Below are 15,158 nucleotides of genomic sequence, written 5' to 3' on the forward strand. Positions count from 1 at the left end.
CACCAAATATTAAAGAACAATCTTGGATGGATACACTAGATCCAGATAATAAAGGAAATAGAAGACTTGAACAATACTATAAACAAACAAGATATCTATGAAACAACTAACAACAGCCAAATACGGTAGCACACATCTATAATCCCGGCTACTTGGTAGTCTGAGGCAGGAGGATGACAAATCCAAGGACAGTCTGGGCAATTTAATGAGACCCTGCCTCAAGAAAAAAATGACAAGTCTGGAAATGTAGTTCAGCAATAGACAACTTACCTAGCATTGGGTTCAATCTCCAGTCTCCCCCCCCCCCAAAAGAAAACAACAGCAAAACACATTCTTCTTAAGTGCACATGAAACGTTCTCCAGGACAGACCATATGCTAGGGCAAAAGACAAACATCAATAAATTTCAAAGAACTGGAGTCTTAAATGTTATGGAACTGGAGCCTGCTGGGTTGAGTCAGAGCAGCCACTGTAGTCCTTGTGCTGGGCCTTGTGACTTCACCAGAAAGAATTCAAGCGAAACAGAGTAGTAAGCAAAAAGTTTAATAGAGTGAAAGGAGAGGATTACCGAAAACAGGATTCTCAAAAAGAAAAGAATAGGATTACCATATAATCTAGCAATCTCAGTTCTGGGTATCTATCTAAGAGGATTAAAAACAGGACCTAGAAGAGTTAATTGCACATATATTCATAGTAGCATTATTCGCAATAGCCAAGAGATAGAAGCAACCCAAACGTCCATCAGCAAGTGAGTGGATAAACAAAATGTGGTGTATATACACAGAAAATAATAGTATTCTGCTTTAAAAGTGAAGGGAATTGTTACATGCTACAACAGGAATGAAATTTGAGGTCATTATGCTAAGTGGAATAAGCCAGTCACAAAAATACAAATACTGTATGATTTCACTTGTATGGGGTATCTAAAGTAGTCAAATTCATAGAATAGAAAGTCAAATTCTGGTCACCAGTAACTGAAGGGTATAGGGAGAAAATGGGGAGTTACTGTTTCACACGTCAGTAGATTCATCTCAGTAGATTCAGAAAATGCACTTAACAAAGCCCAACCACCTTTCGTGATAGAAAAACTCCACACACTAGGAATAGAAGGGAATGTCCCCAACTGATAAAAGGAATACACAAAAGCTCCACAGCTGACATACTAATTGTGAAGGGATGAATGGGTTGCCAGGTGCTGTGGCACATGTTTGTAATACCAGAAGCTTGGGAGGCTGAGGCAGCAGGATTGCAAGTTCAAAGCCAGCCTCAGCAACTTAGCAAGGCCTTAGGCAACTTAGTGAGACCCTGTCTCAAAATAAAAAATAAAGTGCTGAGGATGTAACTTAGTGGTTAAGTACCCTGGGTTCAATCACTGGTACCAAAAACAAAACAAAACAAACAACAACGAATGAATGGGTCAGACAAGAATGTCTTACTTCACTACATCTATTTGTTGTACTGAAGGTTCTAGTCAGATTGATCAAAAAGAAAAATAAATTAAAAAATCCATGTAGGAGGCTGGGGTTGTAGTTCAGTGGCAGAGTGCTTGCCTTGCATGTGTGAGGCACTGGGTTTGATCTTTAGTACTACATAAAAATAAATAAATAAAATAAAAATATTGTGTCCATCTACAACTAATTTTGTTTAAAATCCATATAGGAATGTGAGAAATAAAATTATATTCACAAACACCAAGATCTCAGACATATAAACCCCTAATCAATCCTACTAAAAACAAACTAACAAAAAAACTTACAAACTATCATAGATAGGGGCTGGGGATATAGCTCAGTTGGTGGAGTGCTTGCCTTGCATGCACAAGGCCCTGGGTTCAATCCCCAGCACCCCCCCCCACACACACACACACAAAAAAAAAACTATCATAGACAACAACTCACTAACGTTGTACAATATACAAAAAGCAGTTGTCTATGCACACTAAGGACAAACTGAAATTAATAATCCCATTTACAATAGCATCAAAAATAATTATGAATGAATTTAATCAAAGAAGTGTAAAACTTGCCTCACATGTGCTAGGCAAGGGCTCTACCACTGAGCTACAACCCTAACCCCCATTTATATATATATATATATATATATATAAAATATTTGTCAATGTACCTTTATTTTATTTATTTATATGAGGTGCTCAGAATTGAACCCAGTACCTATACATGCTAGACATGCGATCTACCACCGAGCCACAACCCCAGTCCCAGCACCATTCTTAACAGCCCAAAGTGAAAACAACCTAAATGTCTATCTGCTGAAGAGCGAATTTTTTTAAAAAGTAGTATAGTCATACAACAGGATTATATTATTATAAAAGGACTGAATACTGATACACATAAAAAAGAAACAAATCATAAAAGCCCACACTATATAATTTTGTTTTTATAAAATGCCCAGAGTAGGCAAATTCAGAGACAGAAAGTAGACAAGTGGTTGTGAAAGGAGGGCAGAGAAGGGATGGGGGGAAATCTTGTGACTGCTACTATGAATGGGGCTCTTGTTGCGAGTGAGGTAAATGTTTTGTATAAGACTGTGGGATCACTGTATAACATTGTGGAGTTGAAAAAAAAAATCACTGAAAGAAGTTATATCCCATTTAGAATTTTTTTTTTCAGCACTGGGTATCAAACCCAGGCTCTTGCGCATGCTAGGGAAGCACTCTAGCACCAAGCTAAACGCCAGCCGCACAAATACAGATATTTTTGTCAAGGTAGGCAATCTTCCTGGTTAAATTCAGTCCACAAGTTCTAATCCTTCTTCAGCAATTTATTTAGTTCTGTCTCACTTGGGTGCCACCCAGTGGCCACTTAGGGACCATAGCATGTGTGCATATTTGTCAGCAGGAATTGCCCAGTTCCGTTCTCGTAAGTCCTTGGTGTGTAAAATGGGATCCTATGGATCTATGCAGGAACCATTTAGGAAGGAGCCCAGGGGTTCATAACATAAAGTTTTTGCTTTCCTGAGCAACTCTTTCAACAACCTCCCTGTTATTTTTGTTTGCGGGAACTTCTCTTACAGTCTTCCAATCAGAAAATTGAAGCTTTTTAATTACATCATAGAGAGCTGGAGGACAGAGCTGGAGCAACAGCAACATGGGTTGGTTGGGTCTTTTTGAGATCAGATCTAACTCTCTGGGCATGGGATAGAGGAGGCCTGGGCTAAGACTTCAAGTTCCAGAGGCTGCACCACAATAAATAAGGGTATTCATTTGGGGAAGAGGAGGCAAAAGCAGTAAATCTAAATGATGGAGGCCTCAACCGAGGTGAGAGGGAAAGTGACAGAACTTTCAACTTGGGAGGCCCTTCTAGCCTCCTTTCCTGCATGGCTAACTTCTATTTCTCACAAGGTACAGCTCCTCTAGAAAGCCTTCCCCGATCCCTGGAGGTCCTGCCGCTGCCATGTTACTCCATCAGGATACTTCCTATATGGAGTTGTAATGGCCTGTCTTACTTTCCCTGGGAAGGAAAAGAAATGCCAAGACTCAACTCACACAGAGCCCCAGGAATCTCCCTATTTAGGAAGTTTTAAGGCAAGTGAAGAGCCAAGGGATGACTGAACATTGGAAGGAAATGATCTGGCTACCAGCATCTTCCCAACATGCTACACATAGTGACTCAGGACTTGATGATTTCTGTATTAAGACATGTATGTACTTTGCTAAGAATCAAAAAATAGCATGTATAATGAGCAGAGCATGTTTTTATAATATTGCATAAATATTTTGATCTTCATATATATTCTTCAACTATGTCATTCAAATTAAATGATATACAACAGATTATTGTTAATAACTATGAACATTTATTAAGCACCAAGAGTACACTGCAATGGTTGCTATATAAAAACGTAATTATTGATATAGTTCCCTGCCATTGAGCTTACAATCTAAAATGAAATACAGAATGCTTATAAGCCTATCTCAAAATTTCCTTATCTGAGAAATGGTTATTTTGGCAAATGGATGAGGCAAAATGACCTATTATTTCAGGTACAATGTTAATAAGGCTTTGAACATTATCCATAGAATATTTTACTCATATTACATTAGGCTTGCTAAGAAAAAAGAGCACACTGAATTATTTCAGATTGCCTTGTAGGACTTTGTTTTAAACAAAGAGCTGTTTATTGGCCTGAGTTTTTCAGCAGCCAAGGGAAGTCCAATGTAAAATATGAACTGGATCAAGTTTATCTTCTATTTCACTTAAAACTTCAATTTCTTCCTCCTTTCCCATGCATAAGGGCTCCAATGATACCCCTATCAAGGAAGAAAACACTGTATCTAGATACTATAAAGTACTAGAGGTCTAATAAGTTGAACTTTGGGAAATATTGTTAATTCATATTTTAAAGGAGGACTAAGCGAAGACAGCAGTGGGCCTCTGGCTATCGGAGGTACCTGGCTATGTATGACTTGTAAACAAAGGCAAGAGAGTTCAGTCCATACATCTTCAGAGTGATCAAGAATATACATAAACGAGGGCTGGAAATGGAATTCAATGTTACAGCACTTGACTAGCATATGCAAAGCACTGGATTCAATCCCTAGTACCATACACACACATACAAAAGCTTGCTTTTCTGACCCATATTTCTAATGTAGGGGTATATACAAGACCCTATAGTATAAACTGTCCTATTTTGCCTATGTGCATAGTATAATATTTAATAAATACTTTCAAGGTTTTCATTGCTGGTCATTATTAGCTGACAAAGGCACACCAATGGGATTTTGATTCTAGTCAAATGCAAAGATTGTTTTAAACTACTGAGCACATACAATCTTACAATATATACTGATTATTTATTTTTGATCATTTATAATTCTTTTATCTCTAAAAGAACACTAAAAAATAAATTGGTTAAAAGTTATCAAAAACAGAAATAGAATTTATTCTATAATATGCATGATCAAAATTTACTTCATGCATAACAACATTTTAATGGCAGAGTGGTAGCATCCTGAGATATTCTTTATGGCAAAGTAATATGTCAGCAATTTTTTGAAAAACCAGTAATTTCCTTCTAGAGATCTATCTTGGCAACTTTCCTTTTAAATAATACAGCAGCAGTAACATTTTTAAAATGTTCATAAAGCTTTATATAACAAGTTTATCCAAAAAGAAAGGACCGGAAATTTCAGGATAATTTTTTAAAATGAAATAGAATAATTCACTAATTTTGACCTAAAAGTGATATTAAAACATCCCTCTTGCAGTTTAAGAGTACTATTTTATAATTTATACCTCCTACTTACAGTAGATAAATCCAATTGATCATGAGATTTGAGATGGAAAACCTGAACATAAACATCATTCTTGTCTAATAAGATGATGGGAATTGATATCTATAGGCTTTCTCCAAAATTAAGGGAAAAAACTTTTTAAGTTAACTGTGATAAGTGAATTTGAGTTTACCAATCTCAGACAATGCACTTATTTTTAGCTTTTAGTTGGTATTATATGAAATAACTATAATTCCTGATTAAAGTGTATTTTTCTAAGGCAAAGCAAGTTTGATTATGTACGAAGCATATGTATTAGCATGATTATAAAGGAAATATATGACCATTACATACACATCCTTTTTTTTTTTTTTTTTCCTTCTTTTTTTGCAGTGGTGGGGACTTAATCCAGGGCCTCATGCATGCAAGGCAAGTGCTCTCCCGCTGAGCTGCATCCCCAATCCCACATTCACTTTTCTTAAGTGATACATTCCAAGCTACATAAATTTAATTTCATATCCTATTTGAAGAATACGTGTTTTGACATTAAGCTTAGAAGCATAATTGATGTAACGCGTTAAAAATACTTTATTTTTCCAATATTATAAAGTATGTTGTATTTTCAGATACCTGGTGTCATTTTTTTTCCAGAAAAATTTAAATGTATACTACTAGCTAGCTACAACTATGTATTAAGTAAATTATAGAGAGGAAGAGTTCACAAACAAAATAGAAAAGTAAGCATAATAATTATTGCATTTGCCAAAAAAAAAAAAAAAATCAAGTAGTTCTGAACACACTTGTTTCTTGTCTTGGTAATGTGTATACTCATTTTATAGCTACCAGCTTGATAAACATACTAAGATTTGCTTTTCTTGGGTGGTTATTTTTCTTCCCAATATCCTCTCCAACAGCAGTGGGAGGCAATTTTGACCACAAAGTAAATCAATGTTTATATTTGTTTAAAAAAAAAAATTGAGTCAGGTAAAAGCCCACTCCTTTCATTTTGCACAGTTATGCATCACTTTAGAACCTTAATTAAAATTTAACATTTAACCATGTGGGTTTTTTTTGCTATATAGTCAAAATGTCAATAAACTAATATGGGTGAATAGGCAAATCTTAATTTCATCCGTGTTTTAAACATGATTATATTACTTTTTGAATGCGACAGAAGAGATGAAGAAAACTATTCTTAACTCTCAACAGTTTTGCAATACACAGTTTTAAATAAGGGTGGATCAACTCAAGTAACATTGGTAATCTCATCTTTGTATAGAAAAGAAAAAGTATAATGAAGTTATTTCCTTCCTAAGGTCTCAGCTAGTTTCTTAAGTCTTTTCTTCAGCTCCAGTGGAAACTTCTCATAGCACTTCTTACAGACTGGCTTCATGTCAAACTCCACAAATTTATTCCTAAAGACAATGATTAATATATATGAAAAAGATATTAGTGGAAATATAATAAACACAGACATAAATAATGTGAAATAATTCAGTTAGACTAAATAAAGATAATATCTATAGTCATATAAATAAGGAACTATAACTCCAATCTTAATTCTTACTGTGATAAATGTAAAAATTCACATTATCAGTTTAAAACAACAGTCCTTAAATTTGTTCCTATACATCTATCTGAATAACACAGAATATATATTACATTTTACTTAGTACTAAGTAAACAGGAAAATTAAAGTAAACATAATTTAGATAAGCAAAGTCAATCGCATTTTAAAGTACCATGAGACCTTAAAGAATAAATTTATTTAAAGCAAATTGGTTTTTATAATGTGAATGAATTCTTTATTTGAGGCAAAATAATCTTACCTAGTATTTTAAATTAGCTCTAAGTTTTCATCTTTCTGGGTATAAAATGCTTTTTTCATCCTACCAGCCAACAACAACAAAAATCTCACCTTAATCTTTTTTTAATTATTTTAAATCATAATGGGTTAATTAATTTAGTTGCCTGACAAAAAGTTGGGGAGGGAGATAAAGGAAAGTTTTTAGTCACTCTTAAGGAACACAAAGGTAATCAGGTCTCCCTCATATATTTCATAATTGGTGGTTGTATGGAAAACTCAATTCTTTTTTTAAAAGCTAAGACAAATACATATGACCAATTTATTTGTAAAAAGCCCTGGAGAAGAAAACTTTTCAGGGCCTCTGGACCACCTGTAATATACTTCCAATAGGAAGTACAGTAGCTTATTCCCATTGGAATACAGGCTGTTTAATTTTGAGCTAAAAATAGAAAACCTTATAACTTAATTTGTAAAATTAAGTTATAAGATTATATATTTTTAACTGTATATAAATCTGTAAAATTATATTTAGAAAACATCGGCAGAACAAGCCTAATGGTGCATTGTCATCTATTACAAACATAAAATCTGCTGATATAGTTCTTACCATATTTTTTTTTTTAGTTGTATCTGGACATAATGTCTTTATTTATTTTTATATGGTGCTGAGGATTGAACCCAGTGCCAGGAAGTGCTCTACCATTGAGCTACAACTCCAGCCTCTTTTTACAGTACTTTTAAAGTACACTAGACTTGGTTCAGGGTAATTTTATTTATTTATTTAAAATATTTTTATTAATTGTTGATGGACCTTTATTTTATTTACTTATTCATATGTGGTGCTGAGAATAGAACCCAGTGCCTTACAGGTGCTAGGCAAGCACTGAACCACTGAGCCACAACCCCAGCCCCAAGGGTAATTTTAAAGAGCAATGTTAATAACAAAGCTAATTCCAATCCTCACACTTAAAATGAAAATGTTTCTATTTTTAGAATACTAAAGTAGGAATTATTTTCCAGCTGTGTTTCAAAGAGACACTATGTTGATGGTAATTCAAATGTTACATTTCAACTGGCAACTCAAATGCTTCAAGGAGCTACAGTTTGATTTAAATAGTATGATTAAGTTAAAAACTTATTCCAAAATCTTGTAACAAAAACTATTAAAACTGCCATTTTTTAAAAGTTTAAATTATTCCTGCTTTCAGAGAAACTATTTAGTATGCATTCCATCATTTTAAGTTTATACTTGCATTTTAATTCCTCTATATAAGGAAACATGAAAACTGAAACAATGAAAAGTTTTTAGAGCTCAAAACGATGATAACCATGAGGGGAAAATGAAACAAATGTACTTAGTAATTCAACAGACAGAATGACAAAGATTGAAATACTACCCATAAAAATCAGGGATCAAAAAGTTTGAAAACATCGAGGATATGCATTCATGAATAGAAGTGCACGGGCACTATGTGAAAGCACACTTTCAACCACCACAGAGAGAAGATGCCTCACTGTGTGACACAGACTTGCTTAATGTGAAACATGCAGAGAGAACTGAATACAGAACTTAGAACACATGTGGTTTTAAAATTATCAAACAATACTTATAGTTTCTCAAATTATTTAAGACAAAGAAACTAAAGATAAGGATTTTAAAAGCTGAGGTTATTAGACAAAAATATTTTCAAATTTTTCCCATTATTGAAAGATTGGAACTCTTTCCCTTGAAAGAAATGATATCTATGCTATACTGTGATTTTAAAAAAGAGATAAATCTACAGATTAAGGGAAAGATATGTGCACAAGCTGGTTTAAATATGCATCTTAATAAGCTTTATAATATTTTATAATAATTAATAAGCTTTTTAATAAGTAAGCCAAAAGATCAACTCCATATAGGACAAATAGTTGTATTTCAATCTCTGATGGCTACAAAAACATGCCAAAAAGAAAAAGGGAAAGGAGGGGAAAAAAAGCAAAAGCAAAAGACATAACAGAACAAAAACATTCTGAAGGACTAACCAAAGAAGAAAGTAGTGAAAATGATGATAGAAGGGACAGAAAAGTTTACAAACAGACTGGCTTTTTCTTTTTCTGCTTGTCCTTATCCTTTGCTTCTCTCTCCCGTTTGGCAAGTCGCCTCTTAAATTCTTCTGGCATTTTCTCATAACAGTGTTTGCAGACTGGTTTTAGATCAATTTCAACAAACTTATCCCTTTGAACAGAACAAAGAAGGAACAGAAGAAAGAATAGGGAACAATTAAAGGAAGAAACTTTACTTTCAGAAGATCTCAAGAGAAAGAAGAAATAAGGAATCAAATAATTCTTTTTAAATTCTAGGAATATTCTTTTAAGCATCACCCCAAAAGTTTCAGTCTTAAGATTCACACTAGACCACTTCAGAGCCTTACTTGAGTGTTAACTTGGTATTGCAGGTGGAACAGGCAAAGCAGCTCACACACCAGGCCTTGTTAAGGGCAGAGACCACTAGAGAGAGAGAGAGAGAGAGAGAGAGAGAGAAATCTCATCATTTGGAAATACATTGTTAGGGGAAGCAGGAGAGCTTCAATAAACTCCGTAATAGAGCTAAGGCTATTCCCAAGGCACTTGAATGAGGGCCTCAACAACCTTTTTCTTGAGAGTTTCTTCTTAAAAAAAGAATCAAACAGCTGAAAAGCTAAGTGCCATTAAATAAAGTGCTTTGAATCAACCCATTTTGTTAATTTATTAGGTCTATTTTTCATATTATTAAAAAAACATACAGACTACGACGTATTTATACCTTCCATGATTTAGGCTTCAACTCAGGAAAATTACTGCTGCCTTTTCCAATCCTTATAGTTAATTTTTCTTTAAATATTTTTTAGTTATACATGGACACAGTATCTTTATTTTGTTTATTTATTTATTTACGTGGTGCTGAGGATCAAACCCAATGCCTCACATGTGCAAGGCAAGCTCTCTGCCACTGAGCCACAACCCCAGCCCTAATTTTTCCTTTTCCTTAAGAATCTGTGAGGTATTCAAATGGTCTGAACTATGTCTTACACTACAGATTGGGTCCCTTCAGTCCAGTGGACAGTGCAGCAACCTGTATGTTCATTTATGTTGCTCAGACAATTTTTTTTGACACAGTGTTTGCAAGCTAGTGCACTGTCTGCTATGTTTTTGTCCCTACCAATGTTGGTTCAAGAAATATAAACCAGATAAGTTAACTTTAAAAGATCTAGACATTAAGTTTTTTGCCAGTAGGAGTCTTTCATTCTAAGTTAACAATTAAAAAAAAAAAAAAAACCAGCTTCCTTTGATAGCTTCCCTCACTTCTCATGTAGAAGGAATTAATTTTGGGGGGTACTGGGGCTTGAACTCAGGGGCACTTGACCAGTAAGCCACATCGCCAACGCTATTTTCTATTTTATTTAGAGACAGGGTCTCACTGAGTAGCTTGGCGCCTTGCCATTGCTGAGGCTGGCTTTGAACTCAGGATCCTCCTGTCTCAGTCTCCACAGCCATGGAAACTTTTATTTATTTATTTAAAAAAATTTTAAATATACATATATTTTTAGTTGTAGTTGGACACAATATCTTTATTTTATTTATTTTTATGTGGTGCTGAGGTTCGAACCCAGCGCCTTGCACGTGCTAGGCAAGTGCTCTACTGCTGAGCCACAACCCCTGCCTGGAAACCTTATTTTTAATGGTACTAAAGATTTTTCTAAACTGCCCATTTCACAAACTACATATGAACAATGTTTCAGAAAATATTTCCTGAGTTAGGTGATGTCTGCCGAGAACCATGAAGCATACTGAAAACAGGATTGTTTAAAACCCTGTCAGGAAGTCTGTAGAAGAATTGTGCAAGTGAGTATTAGCAAACACAGCTGCTTCCTCTCTGTTTCAGTCAATCAGCCCTGCCTAATTACCACCATACAAGGGTGATAAGTTCTAGTTACATCTGCAGACAACTGCCAGGTTTTAGCATGTACAGGGTTAAAGTGACTCTTCCTAATTGTTACAGCAGATTAAACTGTTCCAAGTAAATATGACAGAGCATCCAGAGAATAGCTGTTCCAGAGGGCCTGCCAGGAACAGCTTTCACAATTACACGTTTAACAACACTGTGGCAGTGGCCTAAAGTACATAAATGAGTAACAAATCCAACTCTTAGATATCATCATCTCTCTGCTACAGTTTAAATCAGAAATATTCCAAAGACAGAGAAAAAGTAACTGATGATAATAACATCACAAACAGTAACAATCATCAACCTCTTTCAATTTTACATTACCCAAGTGTTTTTGTGTCAAATGGTGCAGATAAAACCTACAGATACTTACCATCACCTTCTATAACACGGTTGCAGTGGAAACAAACATCACCAAATAGCTGAAAAATTTTAAAAAGTTCAAGATATGGATTAGAATCAAGTTTTCGAACAATGAACATTCAATATAATTTCAGTTCTTTCTATAACTTAAAAATAAGTAGCTGGTTACCTAAGTTCAGACTTTACAGAAAATCAGCAGAAGTTTCTTTACTAGTTTTTACTTCTTACAATGTAAATGATTTACTTTTCATCACTTAAGAAAAATCTTTCTAGATGATAAAACAATTAATGAAAAATACTAGAATTTTTGAGTCCAAGTGGATGAGAAATGGATAAATCAGTGTACCTACAGACAGGAAAGAATAGTGGGTTCTTGCTCAAGCAGAATGTTGAGGGCTGACTGAGGGAGGAGCACATAGGGGCTGGACAACTATCATTTTTAACCTGAGCAAGCAAGAATCACAAAGGGGTGCCAAATCTTGGGGGAGTTTTGATGAAGAACAGGTCCTAAAGTGGTTGTCCACAGACTGCTTATTAGATGCAAGGGAAAGGGGGAAACAGCAATTTACAGTACACCCAGCATCATGCCTAGGGGGTTGCCATCAGGTAGCAATGGGTCCTGAGGAGGACACCCTGCCACTGCAGTGTCCTCGCCAGCAGCACACCACCTCAATCTAATCAAAAAGAACCAGCCAATGAGTCCATGTGAAGAGCAGTCTATTAAAGGCTCTAGAAATGTTCCAGCATTGAGGAAGCTAAAGAAACATGAAAACCCTGGACTGTGTCTAGTCTTAATAGGAAATATATGCTAAAAGTACATTGTCAGGCCACGTGAAAAAATGGAATAAATGTGTTAAAGTATTGTATCAACACTCATAATTATAGTTATGTAAGAGAGTTTAGAATTCTTGGACAACACACATGAAGTATTTAGGGATAAAGGACCATGATGAATTTATCATCCAATGTGTTTTTATACACACACATATAGGTATTTGTAAATATATATATATATATGAATGTGTTTTTAAATATCAAGATCAAACATATGGGGGCTGGGGTTGTGGCTTGTCGGTAGAGCACTTGCCTAACACGTGCAAGGTGCTGGGTTTGATCCTCAGCACCACATAAAAATAAATAAATAAGATAAAGGTATTGTGTCCAACTACAACAAAAAATAAATAAATAAAAAGATCAAACCTATGTAATGATCAAGCAAATGGTGAATATGAGTAAAAGATATACAGGTAGTCTTTGTATTTTTAGTTTACAACTTTTCTGAGTCTGAAATTATTTCCCAAAAAGTTAAAAAACATATCTCTGCAGACCAATGTATATTTTCCAAGAAGTTTTCTTTAGCTAAAATATTGATTAGCTTGAATTCATAAAAGTACATCTAGTATCCAACAAATGTAATCAATACCTGGTTATAGTGGGTTTCACAATATGCCAAGCCCTTCCTCTCATAATGGCGATGTCCAAGAAATGGTTTTTCACACTTGGCACAAACAAAATGCTGAAAAAAAATTAATACAAGTAATTAATAAATTGCCATGTTATATTGATCTAACAGTGAAACCTCAAAGTTAATCTATTCTCAGAGAAGATATATGATTAACAACAGAATGATCTTAATGCAAGTGTCTGTGAGTTTTTGATAGGTTACTTTAAGACACAGCCTCAAACAAAACAAAATGAACATCTTGTGTCCATAATAGAAGAACAGCTGCTGAATATGAACCATGACACTGACTGCCTCAAAAGAAGGCTTTAAGAACAAGGTGCACATCCCACATCATTACTCACAGATCACAACAGCAGTGTATATTCTGTATTCTTCAACTATCTTTAAAATGCTCATATTAAACCTTTAGAATCTCTTAATCTTGCTAGCATGCCTGAGCCATGGAAATTCGAAATACTGACTACCCCTGCCATTTAGCACTCACCTCCACATGCCACTGTTTACCCATGGCATTTACTACTCGTCCCTCAATGGGTCGCCGGCAGGCACCACAGATGGGGACTCCCATCTTATCATGGCATGGCAGGCAGTATAGTTCCCCTTTCAGCTCCCGGGCATCAGCAGTCAGCTCTTTCCTGTCCATGAGAAAGATACCCAAGTGAATACTACTACTAAGAGAAAACAAGCAATCAATATGACTAACACACTTTTTAGAAGGTTTTAAAATATATTACTATAATACTTCCTGGTAACATCTTTCCCTCTTAGAGGTGATCAGAGTAACCTGAATTAATAGGCTTGAATAGGTTTCATATTATTATCAAAACATCACCATCCCTTGTTATATTGTGTATATGTATGAACATGCAGCAACAAATCCTACCATTAAATATAATTATAATGCACCAATGAAAAATTTGGAAAAAAAATCAAAATCTTTATAGTAATACTAAGATACATCCAATTTATCATATTATACATCTACATACTATCACAGCATATTTTTTATTTCCTTGTCATAGTATCACACTTACAATTCATTTTTATTCCTTAAAAATTACAGTAGTGATTTCCAGAGTGAGCAGACTCAGTACTACCTCTTCATAAAGTAAGAAATTTAGAGACCAGTTCCATTTACTAACAATCACTGAAATTATAACAAGGTGTTTAGAACGTAGTTCATTGTAAACTTAGGTCAATGGAAAATAAACAACAAAATGTCCCCAATTTTACTCTCCAAATGCTTAAGTTAGCTATTATTTTGTGCCAATAAACATTTAGCCAGAGATGGCCCCAATTAGCCAAATGGACTTGTTTGAAATTTATCTGTTCCCCCCCACCCCAATCCAGTACTGGGTATTAAGCCCAGGGCCTCGCGAATGCAAGGCAAGCACTCCACCACTCCCATTTTTTAAAAAATTTTTTTATTTTGAAACAGGATTTTGTTATGTTGCCAAGCTCAGCCTCAAACTTGTGATCTTCTTGCCTCAGTCTCCTGAGTAGCTCAGATTACATACAGGCTTGCACCATCCAGCTCAGCTTCATCTATTTTAAATAATTTTTTAGGAATAAAACTAATGAACAATGGGCAGATAAAAATCATACAAGAGGAAAGATATGCAAGAAAACTAGATAAGGCACAAAATGATAATTCAATTATAAAAAATAACTTGTCTGAACTTATACCACAAATTGTTTTATAAATTCTTAATCTACTGTCTTTCCTTTCTATTATAATTTAGCATGTAAGCTCATGTCGACCACAGTAACAAATCTTTTTATATTAAATTTTTGTACTAAAGCTGGGCATGGTAACATAACACCTAAAGTCTCAGCTCCTTGGGAGGCTAAAGATGGAGGATCACTTGAGCCCAGCCTGGACAACATCTCATCTTGGGGAGAAAAAAAAAAAAAATCAGAAAATTCACACCCTAAAAGTGGTTTATCATGTTTTTTTAAAATACCTTTATTTTATTTATTTATTTTATGTGGTGCTGAGGATCGAATCCAGAGCCTTGCAAGTGCTAGGCAAGTGCTCTACCACTGAGAAACAACCCCAGCCCTTATCATGATTTTTTGAAGACAAAAAATTAAATATAAATTTAATTTTGTATATTCAAAGACAGCACCCTAATTATCACAACTGCAAAAATTATGTGTGTATAGAAAAAAGATCTTTTGATACTATATTGGAAAAACATAATGATAAAAACACTTTTATGGCTAAATGTAGATGTTTTAATGTGGACTGAATATCTGATGTAAAATTGTTGGTGATTTCCTTAGATATAATAAAAATACTATGATTCTATAAGAAAATG

The 15,158-nt window shown here is 34.7% G+C and overlaps 1 protein-coding gene across 7 annotated transcripts in view; it reads right to left on the reverse strand.

Moving 5' to 3' along the window:
• Window positions 1–5,555: 5,555 nt before the first annotated feature.
• The window catches only part of Lims1 (LIM zinc finger domain containing 1), a 147,792-nt gene continuing 138,189 nt past the window's right edge, over window positions 5,556–15,158 (reverse strand). For 3 of the 7 annotated variants that reach the window (XM_026380239.2, XM_077791800.1, XM_026380234.2), the window contains exons 6-11: window positions 13,322–13,472; window positions 12,796–12,888; window positions 11,383–11,431; window positions 9,457–9,532; window positions 9,068–9,260; window positions 6,564–6,650 (exon numbers count right to left, since the gene is read on the reverse strand). In XM_026380239.2, the coding sequence (XP_026236024.1) occupies window positions 9,113–9,260; window positions 9,457–9,532; window positions 11,383–11,431; window positions 12,796–12,888; window positions 13,322–13,472 (517 nt within the window). In that variant the 3' untranslated portion in view covers window positions 6,564–6,650; window positions 9,068–9,112. Of the gene's footprint in view, window positions 6,651–9,066; window positions 9,261–9,456; window positions 9,533–11,382; window positions 11,432–12,795; window positions 12,889–13,321; window positions 13,473–15,158 lie in introns of those variants that run through there. The other 4 variants (XM_026380236.2, XM_026380237.1, XM_026380238.2 and 1 more) reach the window with 4 other exon arrangements.

Source organism: Urocitellus parryii, chromosome 12, assembly GCF_045843805.1.
Source record: "Urocitellus parryii isolate mUroPar1 chromosome 12, mUroPar1.hap1, whole genome shotgun sequence".
NCBI lineage: Eukaryota > Metazoa > Chordata > Mammalia > Rodentia > Sciuridae > Urocitellus > Urocitellus parryii.